Below are 16,469 nucleotides of genomic sequence, written 5' to 3'. Positions count from 1 at the left end.
TACAGTACATCCTCCTTGATTTCCTCCATGTGAACTGCTATTACATTATCCGGAGAGAAACACATGATGTAATCACAAGTCTCAGAGATGTGACGTCAGATCACCCCACTCGGCTCCCGAGCTTCCCATTGGACGATATCTCTGGTTCTACAGGACGTGCTACCGCTGCGAGTCATACAAGCTTGATTTTCCCTTGGCCACGCCCGCTGGGCTCTGATTGGCTATCGGCGGCAAGCCCACAATAAACACATCCACGCTGTTTGTCCCGAAGGAAAAAAAAAAGTAACATCTGTTCAAGAATGTGGTTCAAAGGAATATGAGGCGACTGAACTACAACAAACATAACCCATTACTTTTGATGCCACAACATGTAATGGCACAATTTACTTGACTTCACGGAGTAATTTTGACGTTATATGAGTTTAACAACCATGGCTCTGTGTGCATCGTCATACTATATCATAAGGCATATTTTCTGCTCCTCAGTCAGTCACAACAACAAGGAACAGGGACGTGGGAAATCCAGTCCGAAGGAGACGATTGGTTGACTCGCCTGTCAATCATCGTCAGTGGGCGGGTTCATTCGACAGTCGCCATCGCAAGCATGTTAGTAATCTCTGAATGAGCCTCAGTGTTTGGCTTGGTTTGACAAGTTCCACTACGCTATCATGGTGGTGAGACTGAATACTTAGTTAACGCGCCTGTCGAAAGTTGCAGCTTCTTGTGCGCGTGTTTCGGGTACCGCTATTGGAAACTAAGTGCTTTGACAAATGTAAGGACGTAAAAGGTGTCCGATTTGTTCTCTCTCTCTCTCGGTCCATCAAGTCAAAAGTCTACACTGGGAAGACAGACACAGAGTAACGATGAACAGTCTGTCGTTTGACGATCCTGTTTTGGATAACCTGGATCCAACCCTGTCGCTCAATGACCCCAGCGATATTGACACGGCCCTCCTGAACGACATTGATGGTAAGAAAACGTAGTGATGGCTGTTAGCAGTCGCGCGTACTGTTTGCTAAAGCAGAATGACCGCTCCTCGTTACCACCTGTGTATTTTTCACTGTCGCCTGTCCTCTGACTTGTCTCCGACTTCTCATAATATCTATTCACAATGAGACTACAAAAGACCGGCATAGTCTGTTATAGCTCAACGTGCAGTTACCGTTAGTTAGCTACAATTGCTAACATTAAACAGGTAGCTAGCAGGTGTTCCTCTGGTATTTGCAGCGGTTTCAGTACATGAACACATAGTTGTTTCACGACTCGCCGTTTTGATACTATTGTATAGTGATAACAATAATGGCAAATAAGAGTGGGTTTGAGTTATTATGTTGGGATATCTTAGAACGCTTAACTTGCTGCTAAATAGCCTCGAGTGCGCCCCGCCCCCAGCCTGCTCCACACTGGGGTTACTGTCGTTCATTCCTCTCTGCTGGGTTCACAGTACCTCAGTTCACCGAGCACACACACATCTCCATTATTATCATTTAATGTATCACATTGTTATTTTTATAAATAAGAATTGCATTAACATGAACAGTAAAAAGATTCGCATACAATAAAATGCATTGGTTTAAGAATATCATAGTAAACCAATTACTACTATTAGCTGGGGCAATGTACAAATAAAGTAATATATATATATATATATATAAAGATGGATATATATCATCATATATATGTTGGCTCTGAAAGAGACATTCTCTGCCACTGGCTGAGGTGTTACAAAGTTTTTAGCAGTGTAATCAAATGCTAACGAATAATAAAATAGCACATTAAAGTCATTAAGTATGCTTATTATAATGTTAACATGTTTTCAAGATGACAGTTGACTTGTTTACATGTGTTTTGTGAGGAGGTGATCGGTGTAATCGGTGGTCGGGAGCCGCATCTTCCAACCGTGCTCGCTGTATATGACCGACAATAACCCACGGTGACGCTGTCCGATGGTAACCTCGTGTGAAGCTGCAGACAGCACTCTCTCTCTTCTCGTCGCTGTCTTGCGCTGATCGGCATAGCGAGGCTCTGAGCCGCGCTGTGATTGGTCAACAGCGATCACCTCATACCAAAACATTGGTTTACAAATCCGGGCTGCTGCTTTGCACTGCAGACACACAACATGCACTGTAACAGTGTCAGAGGTGTCTTTCGTTCTTATTCTTAGTTTTATCAACGCTCAATGAGAGACTTTTGAGATAGCATCTGCCCAGTGCTGATATAAAGAATTGAGCTCAGTGTTGTCACATTTATGTTGAACTTTGGTTTTGTCATACAAGTTTTACTTAAAATGACAGATGGTTGTAAAATAAAAAAGTAAACTTTTAAATATCTCGGGGTCATATCATGCTAATGATGTGCAAATAGTCAGTAGTTGCAACATCACAGCCAAAGTTTGGTCTTTATTTGTAGTAATTTGGCCTACAGCTACATGAATATCATAAATAGTCTGCCTGCACATGGGTGGACAAACATTAAATGTAAAGAGTAAGGGTTCAAACATACTTTTTTAGGTTCTTGGTATCTTGGTCTTGAAAAAATATTTATCCATCACAACATCAACATGCACATTATACATATATAATTACACAGACTGCTTGAAAAGCATTTGTCTGCTAGTTTTCTTTGGTCAAGAATTTGTCATCAAAGTAGTTTTTGTAAGTATATGTTACACAAATATTAACAGCCTAGTAAATCCCCTGCTTATATTGCAACACCCTCATACCTCAACTGCTTGGGAAGAGAAGTGAGAAGAGGATTGTTTACATAATTGCAATGAAAAACATTGCAGTTGGATTTAAATTATCTTGTTTATATTTATTCAAAATTACACTTGGCTTTATTAGGTAATGGGTAACAATGGATGTTTTTGTGTCGAGTACTAGAAACTGTTTGAGGAGGTAATTAAGAAGATCAGTTTGTCAATAAATCCTTGTAATTTAATGGAAATAATGCTTAAATTTGTTTTTGACTACATAGGCTAATAACTGTCTAAGTCTATGCTGGCATTAAACACAAGACATGATGACATTATTGCTATATACTTAAGAATTTGTTTACTTATTGCAAGTCGTATTGTTATCTCAATATTCAATACCTTTATCCCATATTGCATGATTTCCTAATGTTTTGCGGTCCTACATTACATCCCTTACTGCAATAAATTATCTCTTTGTTGATGTATGTTGCTTATGTGTACTTTTACACAGTGATACTGATAGTTTTGTTGTGTTACCATTATGTCCAATAGCTTATGATGTAAATATCAAGCCCATACTGTGTCTATAATGTACGTTATACATCCTATTTTAACTTTTTCATATAGTTCTAGTGTTAATATCTTTATATATTGAACTTTTTTTGGTAATGCATTTTTATTTTTATTATCTTTACTATCTTTGCTGCTGTAACCATGTACATTTCACCACTGTGGGATTAGTAAAGGACTATCTTATCTTTACTTATCTTTGTTACTTTTTTTCATGTTTTATCATAAACACTGTACATGTAGTGGGTTGATGGATAAGTAACTAGCAACAGAGATAAAAATACAGTTCCAGAATGAAGACTCAATGAAGAGTTTAGATGTATATTAAAATAAAGGAAATTCAAATGCTGTTTCTCATAGATCACTGTTTGACATTGGAGAGACCTTTAAGAAAAGTTGTTGTCTTTAGGAATCAGTTAGCAAGTAATTCATAACTGTAGGGTAACACGACCTAACTCAGAGGCTTTGCCAATTTCCTGTCTGAATGTGGACAAGAATGATTCTGTCCTGAACTCTGCATATTTTTCTACTTGTTCAATAATGGTAAATCTGGTTTTGGTTTCCTCTTCTGTTTAGATATGCTACAGCTCATCAACAATCATGACATGGAATTTGGAGGGCTATTTGATAACCCTCCATACACAGGGCCCACACCCTCCCATGAACTTACTGGTTTGACCCAGCCCATTGCTTCAGTTTCCCCTCCAGCCACTGTTACCACACCTCCATCTTCATCGCCATCGTCCATCCTTAGTAGTAGCCCTCACCTGGATGCACTTCTGGGTCCTCCCATCACCCGCAGCTCCTCTACCCCAGACAAGGCTTTTCAGCCGCCCACTTTCCAGCAGTCCCCCCTGGCCCAAGTATCCAGCTCCACCCCACGGCAGCAGGCTCAGCCTGTCAAACAACCCCAGGTAGAACAGCCCCAACCCATTCTCAGCCCATCTGCTCCAGCCCAGGCTGCTTCACCTTGTGGCTCACCTGTTCCAAGTCCAGTATTCACCTCCACACCCCAGGCTCTCTTCACTTCACCTACACCCCAGGCTCCAATTCCGCCACAGACTCCACTTCAGCCTCAGCCACAGACTCCACTTCAGCCTCAGCCACAGACACAACTTCAGGTTCTGTCCCAACAAGCCCAGGCCGGCTTCAGTAGCCAGAGCACCTTCACAGGTAAGCAATCTGAAGTGGTGATGACAAGGGTTTGTTGTGTGTCTGTAGCTGCTACTATTTGCAATATTTTTGATATTTTTTTAGGAATTCATTAAGGGAAAATGGAAAATCAAATAGTATATACTGTATATGTTACATAATGACATGTAGTTTTTGGGGAAATTTCATGAATGTTTTGATTGAGGCTAAATTTTTTTACTATACTAAAATGACTATTTTTCCAGTTGGCAGTCTGAGCAAACCTGCCCCCAGTTTGTCACCATCTGCTCCAAGTGTGCAACCAGTGGCTATCCAGACTCGTTTCCAAGCAGTGACCACCACCTCTTCTCTGCTGACCACGTCAGCAAGTCCAGCTTCTCAAACCATCACATCGCACATACATCAAGTACCTGTAAGTGAGCCAGGCTATGGTGTGAGTGAGCTTAAATGGACTAACGCAAAGGGAATTTTTAGTTTGCATTATGGTCCTCTGTGTCGTTTCTCAGGTATTGCTGCAGCCCCAATTCATCAAGGCTGAGTCTCTGCTGCTGACAACTCTAAAGCATGACCCCTGCATTGTCACGACTATGGCCTCTCCCACATCCCTGGGCACCACCACTCCAGTACAGAGCACTTCACTCCAGGTACACATACAGTAGATGTAGGGGGGTGAAGTGTTATCTCATTTATTCAATTTCCAAGGCAGAATTTGAAAACCATGAGGGTTATTTTTTTCATAATTCTGTCCACCCTGTTTACCTCCCCAGGCTTTTGTGGGCAATGGCACCATCCTGACCACAGTTCCAGTCATGCTGGACACCGATAAGCTTCCAATCAACCGCATCGCCATCAGCAGTAAGCTCTCTTGCCAACCTCATAAGGGGGAGAAACGCACTGCCCACAATGCCATCGAGAAGCGCTATCGCTCTTCGATCAATGACAAAATTGTGGAGCTCAAGGACCTGGTGGCTGGCACGGAGGCCAAGGTAGGACAGGTAGATATAGATTTACATTAGATATACCATATATAAACAAAATCACATATTTTATCTGTGTATGTATTTGTTTAATTGAAAGAGACTCCTTCGTAGAAAATGCTGTACATGTGTCGGAGTTGTCAAAGAGGTTCTTTTTCATTTCCAGTCCATGGACAAACATTAGTTGCAAAAAAAAGTTATTGAAATGTTTTTGCGGACAGAACAAAATCAAAATGATGAATTAACATAATTCAGGATTACATTGCAGTATTGTAATATTATAATGGAAGGCAGAATGACAGATAAAAATACAGACTGATTAGTCTAAATAGAAAAAAAATCTAAATAATGCCCCCTGCAGTTGTTATTAATGTACTGCATTTGATTGAGCACCTTTTTTATTCATTCATTCACCCTTCATCCTCAACATGGGAGTTTCCAAATCCAGCTGACATAGGGCAGCAGGCGGGATGCACCCTGGACAAGTCGCCAGTTCATCACACAGAAATGCAACTTAAAATATTGATACTAGTAAAATGTGATGTCAATTTTTTTTTTCAATCTGCATTTTGTGACACTTCTAAGCTATCAATATCTAATGTCATGTTTTTGTCAGGTTATTTTTGTTGCTTGGACAAAAAGGTCTTTCAGAGATTGCCCTACATAAGATTGGATTCTATTTAATTCCAACATGTTTTTTTTTCCTTCTTTTCTTAGCTCAACAAGTCTGCAGTGTTGAGAAAAGCCATCGACTACATCCGTTACCTGCAACAGTCCAACCAGAAACTCAAACAGGAAAACATGGCTCTTAAAATGGTTGCCCAGAAGAACAGTATGTGCTTCAAACCTCTCCTCTCTTCTTTATTCCGAAACATTTTGTTGAAAATTGACACTTTCTTACCTTTTTGATTGTGGCTTATCAAAAGCTACTGTTCTCTTGTTTATGCTGTAACTGCTCTCCTCATCTTGTCCAGAGTCTCTCAAAGACCTGGTTGCCATGGAGGTAGATGGACAGTCTGATGTGAAGAGTGAGCTGCCAACCCCGCCAGCGTCTGACGTGGGGTCTCCGACGTCTTTCTCACACTGTAGCAGTGACTCGGAGCCTGACAGTCCAATGGTGGAAGACACCAAGGTATGCAGCTCTCGATATTGATAAAGTCAGTGTTATAATTGAGGGGTTTGGCCCCTCAATAAGAAACATTGACTCCCTTTTTATTTGTGTAATAAAAGCTAATTTTTTTCTTAATCTTTTATCCTAAATGTATTTTAAGTATCTGCATTTGTGTTATATATGTAGAGATTTTACAAGGTTGACGAAAGTCTCTAAACAATGAAGAAAATATAGTCACAGTCTTATTCTACAGTATACTTTTGTTTCATTGATGGTGCTGCTTACATCATTTAAAAACAAAAAAAAATGCACATTAATCTTTGTGGTTTCTCTTTTGTGTGCCAGCCCACTGTGGGTGTGTTGGACGGATCAGCAGGAAGCAGCATTGCTGGTGGCATGTTGGACCGTTCCCGCATGGCACTGTGCGCCTTCACCTTCCTCTTCCTCTCTCTCAACCCTCTGGCTGCTTTGGTTTGTTCATCCGGCAGCAGCTCAGCTGGAGGCGCTGCAGCCACCACCGCTCACAACACAGGCAGCAGGAGCATTCTGGGTGTGAATATTGGAGGTAAGGAAGGATACATGTTGGGAAAGCAAGGCTCTGATTCCTTGTTATGTTTTCTAAAATAACACTCAGTTTCATTATTTCATTTATTTTGGTGAGATGACAATGCTGTGTGTCCTCCACAGTGGACTCTTGGGGCTGGATGGACTGGATGCTACCAACTATACTAGTGTGGCTACTGAATGGTATTCTGGTGTCTGGAGTTCTGATCCGTCTTTTGGTTTATGGAGAACCTGTCACCAGACCACACTCTGGATCCTCTGTGTTGTTCTGGAGGCACCGCAAGCAGGCTGACCTGGACTTAGCCAGAGTATGTTTTTTGTTGTTGTTATTGTTGTATTATGGGACATCATTTTCATTTCATACAGTAGTAGTAGTATACAGTATCTGTAGCAACCATGGATTGGATATAAAAATGGAAGTACAGAATTATTAGCACCAGGAGTAACATGGTAGTAGTAAACATCTCGGTTACTAGTTTCACTAGTTTGAAAATAGACCATACATAGGTCATATATGAGCAGACACTGTGTGATGGGTATTATTGTCTAACAGTTTCCCGGTTTCAGATTACGTTTGTTAAGTTCAGTAACTGAAATGCTACTGGTCAAATCGTGAATCTTGAGGCTTTACAATGACCATCCATTTTTATATAATCTATGGTAGTAACCTACTCGAGTCCTACTCACCCATCTCCTTTACCTTCCCCAGGGTGATTTTGCTCAGGCGGGCCAGAACCTGTGGACATGTCTAAAAGCTCTCGGTCGACCCTTACCCACCTCCCAGTTGGACCTGGCCTGTGCTGCATTGTGGTCTCTGCTGAGATTCTGCCTCCAGCGCCTCTGGGTGGGCCGCTGGCTGGCTGCCAAAGCAGGAGGACTGCGCTCTGACCGCCCCCTGCAGGAGGATGCATGCAAAAGCAACCGAGACGCTGCCCTGGTTTACCATCGCCTGCACCAGCTCCATATGACAGGTTGGTCTCTGGGAAAAACCCTGTTTCTGAATCAAATCATTTTGTTAGAATGAACGCAGTTCAATGGCAGATTAAGGAGACAAAATCTCAGGTGATTAAAGTCCAGTGAGAATAATCTTATTTTGACTGCTCTCTGTAAAACAATACATTTTATTATTCTGACAGGTAAACTGAATGGTAGCCGCTTGTCAGCGATACACATGGCTTTAAGTGCAGTGAACCTGGCTGAGTGCTCTGGGTCCTGTCTGCCTGTGGCCACTCTGGCGGAGGTCTACGTCTCTGCAGCTCTACGGGTCAAAGCGAGTTTACCTCGGATCCTGCATTTCACCTCTGTAAGTTTCCCCTGTTTGGGTTATTTGTTCTCCATATTTAATTAACAAACTGATGAAATTGCTATCTTATGCTGGCCTAAATCATCATTGCTGTGTTTTTTTGTTGTTGTTTTTCAGCGTGTGTTCCTGAGCAGTGCCCGTCAGGCTTGCCTGTCGTCCAGTGGCAGCGTACCTCCAGCCATGCAGTGGCTTTGTCATCCATTAGGTCACCGCTTCTTTGTGGACGGGGACTGGGCTATTCGCAGCGTTCCTAAGGAAAGCATCTATAGCCAGGCTGGAAATACAGGTCAGTGTCTACAAAGTTGAGTGTGGTCTGCTGAAATTGACCATGCTGAATTTCTCTAAATGTGTCACCTGATGCCCAAAAGCTGATGCTGATTTGTATTTGGTTCTGCAGTGGATCCTCTGGCCCAAGTGACACAAGCATTTAGAGAGCACCTGTTGGAGAAGGCTCTCTACTGTGTGGCTCAGCCTCATGGAGAGAAAAGTCCCAGCGAAGGCGAAGGGTAAGAAAAAATGCTTTTTGACACCACTTAAAATGTGTTATCATTCTTTGTTTAGTTTTTGATTTACAACTCTTTACACGTGAGTAGAAGTGAACAAGAACTAAATGATATCACTCATCACCATTCAAAGTAAATTTAAATCCTTCAAGAACACATTTGTTAACAAGTGATCCAATGGTTCTGATGTTGTCATTGTGCATTGATGCTGCAGTAAAATGACCATCCTGTGTGTGTGTGTTCATCCTCAGGGAGTATTCTGACGCTCTGGAGTACCTCCAACTGTTGATTAGCGCTTCAGATGCAGCTGGTGCCACAACCCAGTCCTTTGCGATCGGCTCCAACATGGCAACTGTGACTGGTAGGTCACCTGTGGCAGGTGTCATGTCTTTTAACACATTACTCATCTGTTTTATGTATGAAAAGTAAAGAAAACTCAATTTTAAGGAAAGTTTGTCTTGGATATTATAGGAAAATCTAGATGGATTCTTTAAATTTGACAACCAAAAACTCCCCCTGGATTTGAACACCTTATTGTTTCATATCTGCTTTAGGAGCATTGTACTTGCTTCTTCTGCATCTCTTCTTTGCCTTCCCCTGAGTGTTTGATTACCTTCACGTGCTTTTAAAATAACAAGCCGTGAGAGGAAGGTAACTTTCACACTGTTAAGATCACGCACCCATATTTCTGTAAGACTTACACCCTCCCACCACTTGCCTTTGTCCTCACTGATCACTGATCTGAGTGAAAGGGAGTTGGATGAAGGGGAGACATCCGCTAGATTGCTTCATCTATCTTCAGTACTGTCAAATCGGTGATCACCTTGAGAGGAGAGCGGGGAAGGGAGGCTGTGAGGGGATTTTAACAGGAGACTTTTCTTGGCAGAGCCTCAGGTTGCTCACACACGGTGTTAAGTGTGTCACCTGATGTAAGCTGAGATTTCCCTTATGAGGAAGTCATCAAAATGGCTGCTCTCTCTCAGCATGTTAAAACTTGGCCAGAGGGCAGAAACAGATTGATGCACTTTGCACGTACTCATGCATGTTAAATGTTAAAGTGGGCAGAGGGAGATTCTGCCTGTGCTTCAGCTTTTTTGACTGCTGTGTTCTACTTAACCAGGCTGCGACCCCCACTCCAAGTGGTGGTCTTCAGTTGCTGTGGTTATAATCAACTGGCTCCAAGGAGACGATAATGCGGCAGAGAGACTATATCCAACTGTGGAGCAACTGCCCCGCAGTCTGCAGAACGCAGAGTAAGTTCGACACAGACACACTAAAACTTGTGTACACGGCCAAAGAGGGTGTTGCATAATCCTTATCTTCTAATGTCAAGCAAACGTGGGCACACAAATATTCATTTCCACTACTTTAATATGTGTCCTCGGTCTCTTTTCTGTCAGGAGCCTTTTGCCCAAGGCCTGTCTGAACACATTCAGAGCAGTGCGGGCTCTGCTGTCTAAGCCAGAAAACTGCCAGCTGAGTCTGAGCTACAGCGACAAGGCCAGCACCCTGCTCCGAGACAGCCTCAACCTCGGACCACACAGCTACAGCTCCGGTTTAGACAAGGTATACACACCGTGGTACTCGCACAGACGTGTGCAAATTACAGTTCTGCTTTTTTGTGTTTATTATAACTTCGAGGAAAGATTTGTGAAGTGACATCATCCACATTAAAAATCTATGTAAAATAACTTGCGGCATATGGTGAGAGATGTGTCCTAACATCTGTCGGTATAAAATTGTAAACGCAGGAAATTGCTCTCGCATAATCATTCCAGCACTCTTTTCACAATACAAGGCCACGCTTGCTTTCACCACAAACAGTGAATCCCCCGCTGCGACTCCCACACAGTGATTGTGCTGCGTCCTCGCCTGTGGCGTGCAGCAGATGGTCATACTGATGGACAGGTAGCTCAGACCGTGTGTGCGTGTCTACGGACGGAGCTGTAGTGCATTGTAGTTGCATTGCATGTGTGTCTCAGCAAAGTGCAATGTACCTGCAATGCAACACAGAGCTGGCCCACTAACAGCAGAACACACACACAGTGAGCAGTCGTCCACTATAAAGTAGAGCAGCAAATGGGTTTGTGCTTGGCGGTGTTCCTGTGTCCTATTGTTTAAAACACAATAATATAAAAAACTCATGATTTGTATTGTGATTGTGTCGAGTAAAGATGCCGTCAGATTTCTCGCAGAAATATGTCTGAGATATTTCCCCCACATCCACACACATCTCGCACTAAGCTAAGAGTTGACTTGCCTATAGCCTAAATACAAATTCCTCACTTCTACGGTTCATTAGTCTAATGGTGCTTTTCCATTATACACTACTCGGCTCTACTCTACTCAGTTTGGTATCAGTCAGACACACTATTTTCCATAAACCTCTGCCATAATGTTGTTTTATACATGACACAAACTAGTGATGAGCAAAGTAGTTATTTTCGGTGCACTGAATCATTAAAATCCGTTAATTAAAACGATTAGTTCAGTATACCTGCAGACTCCGTCTGACACAGTCACTGTAAAACAAGTTGTGATTCAGCTCACATACGCCAGCCTCCTCTGTTAAATATTGAGATTTTAGACATTTCCTGGCTAAATGTTGGAGATTAGTGCATGTTTTCAGGATTTTTAAGTTTTTTTTTTTTTAACTGATCTACAGTTCAGCATTGTTCGCTTTTATTCCTGTGTCGGACATCCTGCTCATGACTCTTCCAATGGCGACACGCTCTGCCAATCACTGGGCGGCAGTCTGTTGACGTCATGTTTCAGTGTTGGCTCAGCTCGCTTGGAACCTCATCAAAGCCGAGCTGTGCTCGAACTGTATAATGGAAAAGCGCCGTAAGACTTTAACAACTGCTGTGGCTTTACTGACGTCATTGGTGGCTGTAAAGTGTCTCGGTCCTAATCCTGTTTTTCCCTTTTGTCTTTCTAGGTCATCCAGTTGCTCTTGTGTGATCTGCTCTTGGTGATGAGGACCAATGTGTGGCGTCTGCAGCAACAAGGGGCCAGTCCCGCGGGGACGGGGCCTGTGGGGACGGGGCCTGCGGGTGTCACTGGCTCTGCAGGAATCCATCAGGCTTCCCCACCTGAGCTCCAAGGCTTTCAGCAAGACCTCAGCTCCTTACGAAAACTGGCACACACCTTCAGACCTGCAATGCGAAGAGTATGTACATTTGTATTATTTCCTCAGAGCTTAAAGGTTGTGTGGCTTTTGTTGAATGTATAAGTCTGGCTTTAAAATAGATCCAACCATTCTGCATATAACTGGAGTGGCAATGGCATGTTGAATTCTTACTGCGCACGTGTTTGCAGGCAGTTCATGGTATAAATCTCTGTGGAAATTAGCTGCAAGACATTGAACATACACTCTCTCTCTCACACGCTCTCACACACCCGAGGCGAGTGTTTAGCACTGTTATTCACAGGGCTTCAAAGTCTCTCTGAGGTAGAGCTGAACATTCTGTATGAGTCATCATCACAAGCTCTCATCCCTCCTCCTCCTCCTTCCCTTCCTTTTCCTCTTCCTCCTCCGCCACTGCCACCGCCGCCACCTCCTCCTCCTCTTCTTCCTCCACCTCCACTTCTCTCATCTCTTGCCCTCCCTTTTCCTCTTTTTCCAGTTGTTTCTCCATGAAGCGACAGCCAGGCTCATGGCAGGGGCAAGTCCCACCCGCACACATCAGCTCCTGGATCGCTCACTGCGACGCAGAGCGACGCCTGGAGCCAAGACAGGTGTGTAGAGATGCTGATATTTATTTCTCATCCACTAACAATCTGCACTTGTAATTCTATATATATGCAGCATTAGTTTTAGTTTACTTTGATATGTATGTGTCTGCACTTTCTACAAATATTTGGGATATTTTTTTTCAACAAAGAAAACCTTAATGGCTGTCATCATTCTTTAATTCTAAATCCCATCCGTAATTAAACAAAGGGACTGCTAAATTCTGATTGGATGCTGATGGGTCATTATATCACCCTTGATAGCATGGTAACATCCATTGTATGTTTCTGTGTGCAGAGGAGTGCGAGTCGCGGCCTGGCCAGCGGGAACAGGCCGAGGCAGTGATGTTGGCGTGCAGCTACCTTCCTCCTTCATTTCTGTCGGCTCCAGGCCAAAGGGTAGGTATGCTGGCCGACGCAGCCCGCACCCTGGAGAAGCTGGGAGACAAGAGGACGCTCCACGACTGCCAGCAAATGATCATCAAGCTCGGCAGTGGCACCACCGTCACCAACAGCTAGAGAGAGAAGGGAGAGGAGGAGGGGGAGGGGCCAAGAGACGTGCATGGACACTGTATATAGAAACAAACGTGCTCCCACATATACACAACTGTACCGTCGCTGGCATTTTTGCTGTGTAGCTATTAAAGAGATTTATTAGACTCTAAAAATTCAACCTGAAAAATATTATCTTCATGGATCGCCCCTCCTACCATCTTAACCCCACATCAGCTGGTACTTTCAGTGTTCACACTCTAAGCATCCCCCCCTTACAGAGCCGAATCCCCCATGAGATTGAAGTGCAATGCCACAGGTTTCCACAAAGAGGCGCCATCACGTCCTCCTGGTTGATTAATTTTGTGTGTGTGAGAGAGAGCGAGAGAGAGGAGCCTGAAAAAGTTTTTGCTCTGCATTTGTTCAGTACCCTCCCACCCCCAAGTCTTTTGGATATAGATGTATTCTCTATATGCAGGATATGCTCAGTGGGTTGAAGTGGCCGTGTTTGCTCTGATTGGCTGCCGAGTGAGGCGTCCCTCCCTACTGTGTGGGGGGAAAAGGACAAGCGTCGTATTGGTCCAGCTGCGGAGCTTGTTCAGTGGGAAGCCGCTAAGCAGGTTGTCCAAATATTGTTGAAGTTTTGTTTCATCTGAGGCGAGGTGACCCACTGCACGCACTCTGTTCTCTGTATCTGCACTAGCCCTGAACAGGCTGATTTCAATGATAAGTAAAATATGGCTTTATGAGTTTATTTTCATAGAGGTCCATTTCTTTGTTTGCTGTGTACATATTTTTAAAGTGTATTTATAATCTGTAAGAAGTTTGATTAAGCAGTATTTTTGAATAAGCAGAGTGGAAATTCTTCTGTTCTTCCCTTAATTTAGTTTTATTTGGTAGCTTTTGATCAGGTCCAAGTAGTTACTGTACCATGTTGCCATGGTGACGAGTGTTTGGACACTATCGAGTCATCAGGGTGGTATTTGCGCCACGTCGTCTGATTCGGGTTGACCTTTTGCACTGTTGCACACGTATGCAACCATGATGTTAAAAGACAGATTTGGAAGCGTCTCATTCAGGCCAGACAACAAAAGAAACCATAACGTGAACCTTGTGCTGCACTTTTGCAGCCCTATTACATAAGACATGCAGACAGTTTGAAAATAATTTAACATTGTTTTCCAAAGAGGGCCTGCACTGAATCTTTACCTGGTTTTCTTTTATATCTATATAAAATACAGACTATCGCTTGTTCTTTTGAGTCATTATAATTTCATGCTCAAAGATGAGCAGTTTACTTTTTGAAGAACTGTAAAAATATATCCGAGACAAAAAACGTAGGCCTGTCTTTTCTTTCTTTTTTTGTCCCTGATCTGTATTTTTTTATAGTGTGTGTCACTATTGTACATAACTGAAAGATGTCAGTTTGAGTAGAATGAAATGAGTGTTTCTTCAAATGTCCTTAAACAGGACATCCTTTCATCTCTCCCTGTCTTTGGTATCGTCTTTTTTTTTTCTCATGTAAATATTAAAACATTTTGTAAAGAAGACTAAAGTGTTCTCTTGTGGTGCTGTCAGGTGCAGAAGAGTAACAGACTTTATCTGATGTCTTGGAAAAAAGGAAGGTAAGTTGATTTCCAGTAACCTCAAATATTCACTTGGATACTATGTCACTTCACAGGAAAATTTAATAATAACCACCATGTCCAATTTGAATGATTATCTTTGTCATTAAGTGTTTAAATTAGGTTTCCATTCATTTAAAATTCATTTTCTGCTCTGAAGCACTGAGGGGCGTGTCTGCTGGAGGAGCTGAAAACACATAATATGCACTTTAGTCGGGACCAAAGCCGGTGAACACGATCGTTAGTCGCAGTGTTTGCTCAGAATGCTCTTGTATTAACACACCTGTTCAACAAACGTGTAGAGAAACTTAATTTGGTCCCCACTAAAACGTGCAGGGCACAGCTTCTCCAGCTGACACATACACACGTCTTCACTTGCTTTGGTCACCACTAAAACGTGCAGAGCACAGCTTCTCCAGCTGACACGTAGAGAAGCAACATTCACTTGATTTGGTCCCCACTAAAACATGTGCAGAGCACAGCTTCTCCAGCTGACACGTACACACATGTAGAGAAGCCACCTTCACTTGCTTTGGTCCCCACTAAAACATGCAGAGCACAGCTTCTCCAGCTGACACGTATAGAAGCAACATTCACTTGCTTTGGTCCTTACTTAAACGTGCAGGGCACAGCTTTTCCAGCTGACATGTACACACATGTAGAGAAGCCACCTTCACTTGCTTTGGTCCCCACTAAAACATGTGCAGGGCACAGCTTTTCCACCTGACACATACACACATGTAGAGAAGCCACCTTCACTTGCTTTGGTACCCACTAAAACATGTGCAGGGCACAGCTTTTCCAGCTGACACGTACACACATGTAGAGAAGCCGCCTTCACTTGCTTTGGTCACCACTAAAACGTGCAGAGCACAGCTTCTCCAGCTGACACGTAGAGAAGCAACATTCACTTGCTTTGGTCCCCACTAAAACGTGCAGGGCACAGCTTCTCCAGCTGACATGCACACATGCAGAGAAGCCACCTTCTCTTGCTTTGGTCCCCACTAAAACATGTACAGTGCAGAGCACAGCTTCTCCAGCTGACACATACCCACATGTAGAGAAGCAACCTTTTCACCATTTGGTCGCAGGTTATTGACGTGTACACAAACACAGCACTGCTTTATTCACCGTCTTCTCTCTCTCTCTCTTCATCTCTCCTCTGCTGTGCGGCTGCAGGTACTCGGGCGTTTCTTTCTGTTCTTCTCTATTTCATTTCCCCATCATAAGGAATTTTAGATAAAGTGCCAGAACTTTTCTGCATGTTTTTTTTTTTGCATTTGCAAGACAAACACTTCTCAGCCAGCTAGAAAAACAAAGGCACTTGTGAAGGAGCAGGTGCATTTGCTCACTAGAGGTGCAGCCATAGTTGAGTCATTGAACCATATTTTTAGACGCACCTAAAACATCCTCAATAGAACATTGGAGAGGGAAGAGTTTTCAGTCTTTTCTACAGAGTTGTATTTTTTTCACATTTTCTCTAGCCTGTTTGTGTGAAGAGGAGAAACTCAATACAATTAGAAATACAATTATCTGATTGAAATATTTGCTAAAAAAAAATCCAGTTTATACGATACCTAATTGCCTAATTGTTATAAATGGTTCAGACTTTAGAGGGATAATGTTGAGGTCTCGCATCAATCTTCAGTCAGTGTTCTGATCCAAACTCTGTCTCCTGTGTGTTGAGGAGTGTTGGTGCGTGTTCGGTGAAGATAAAAAGAGCAGGCACTGGGTCATAGCAGCAT

The 16,469-nt window shown here is 42.9% G+C and overlaps 1 protein-coding gene across 1 annotated transcript; it reads left to right on the top strand.

Annotated features, from left to right (window-relative positions):
* Positions 1 to 693: 693 nt before the first annotated feature.
* On the top strand, positions 694 to 14,574 carry srebf1 (sterol regulatory element binding transcription factor 1). Its single transcript, XM_083897093.1, has 19 exons — positions 694 to 969; positions 3,842 to 4,438; positions 4,663 to 4,829; positions 4,924 to 5,061; positions 5,185 to 5,403; positions 6,112 to 6,226; positions 6,369 to 6,526; positions 6,851 to 7,070; positions 7,193 to 7,377; positions 7,779 to 8,040; positions 8,206 to 8,372; positions 8,490 to 8,658; positions 8,770 to 8,878; positions 9,127 to 9,236; positions 9,996 to 10,128; positions 10,276 to 10,441; positions 11,814 to 12,044; positions 12,502 to 12,613; positions 12,906 to 14,574. The coding sequence occupies exons 1-19, from the start codon at positions 864 to 866 to the stop codon at positions 13,124 to 13,126; spliced, it is 3,585 nt and encodes a 1,194-aa protein (XP_083753219.1). The 5' UTR covers positions 694 to 863; the 3' UTR covers positions 13,127 to 14,574.
* Positions 14,575 to 16,469: the final 1,895 nt, after the last annotated feature.

Source organism: Microchirus variegatus (genome assembly GCF_963457635.1).
Source record: "Microchirus variegatus genome assembly, chromosome: 10".
In the NCBI taxonomy this organism is placed as follows: domain Eukaryota; kingdom Metazoa; phylum Chordata; class Actinopteri; order Pleuronectiformes; family Soleidae; genus Microchirus; species Microchirus variegatus.
This window is presented reverse-complemented; position numbering and strand designations above follow the sequence as displayed.

What these genes read in the sequence shown, in the direction of transcription:
- srebf1 (XM_083897093.1), top strand. Translation starts at nt 864, where the DNA reads ATGAACAGTCTGTCGTTTGACGATCCTGTTTTGGATAACCTGGATCCA. An exon ending in TCTGGGTGTGAATATTGGAG is followed by an intron (nt 7,071 to 7,192) that starts GTAAGGAAGGAT and finishes TGTCCTCCACAG; the next exon opens with TGGACTCTTGGGGCTGGATG. An exon ending in ACAGCTCCGGTTTAGACAAG is followed by an intron (nt 10,442 to 11,813) that starts GTATACACACCG and finishes TTGTCTTTCTAG; the next exon opens with GTCATCCAGTTGCTCTTGTG.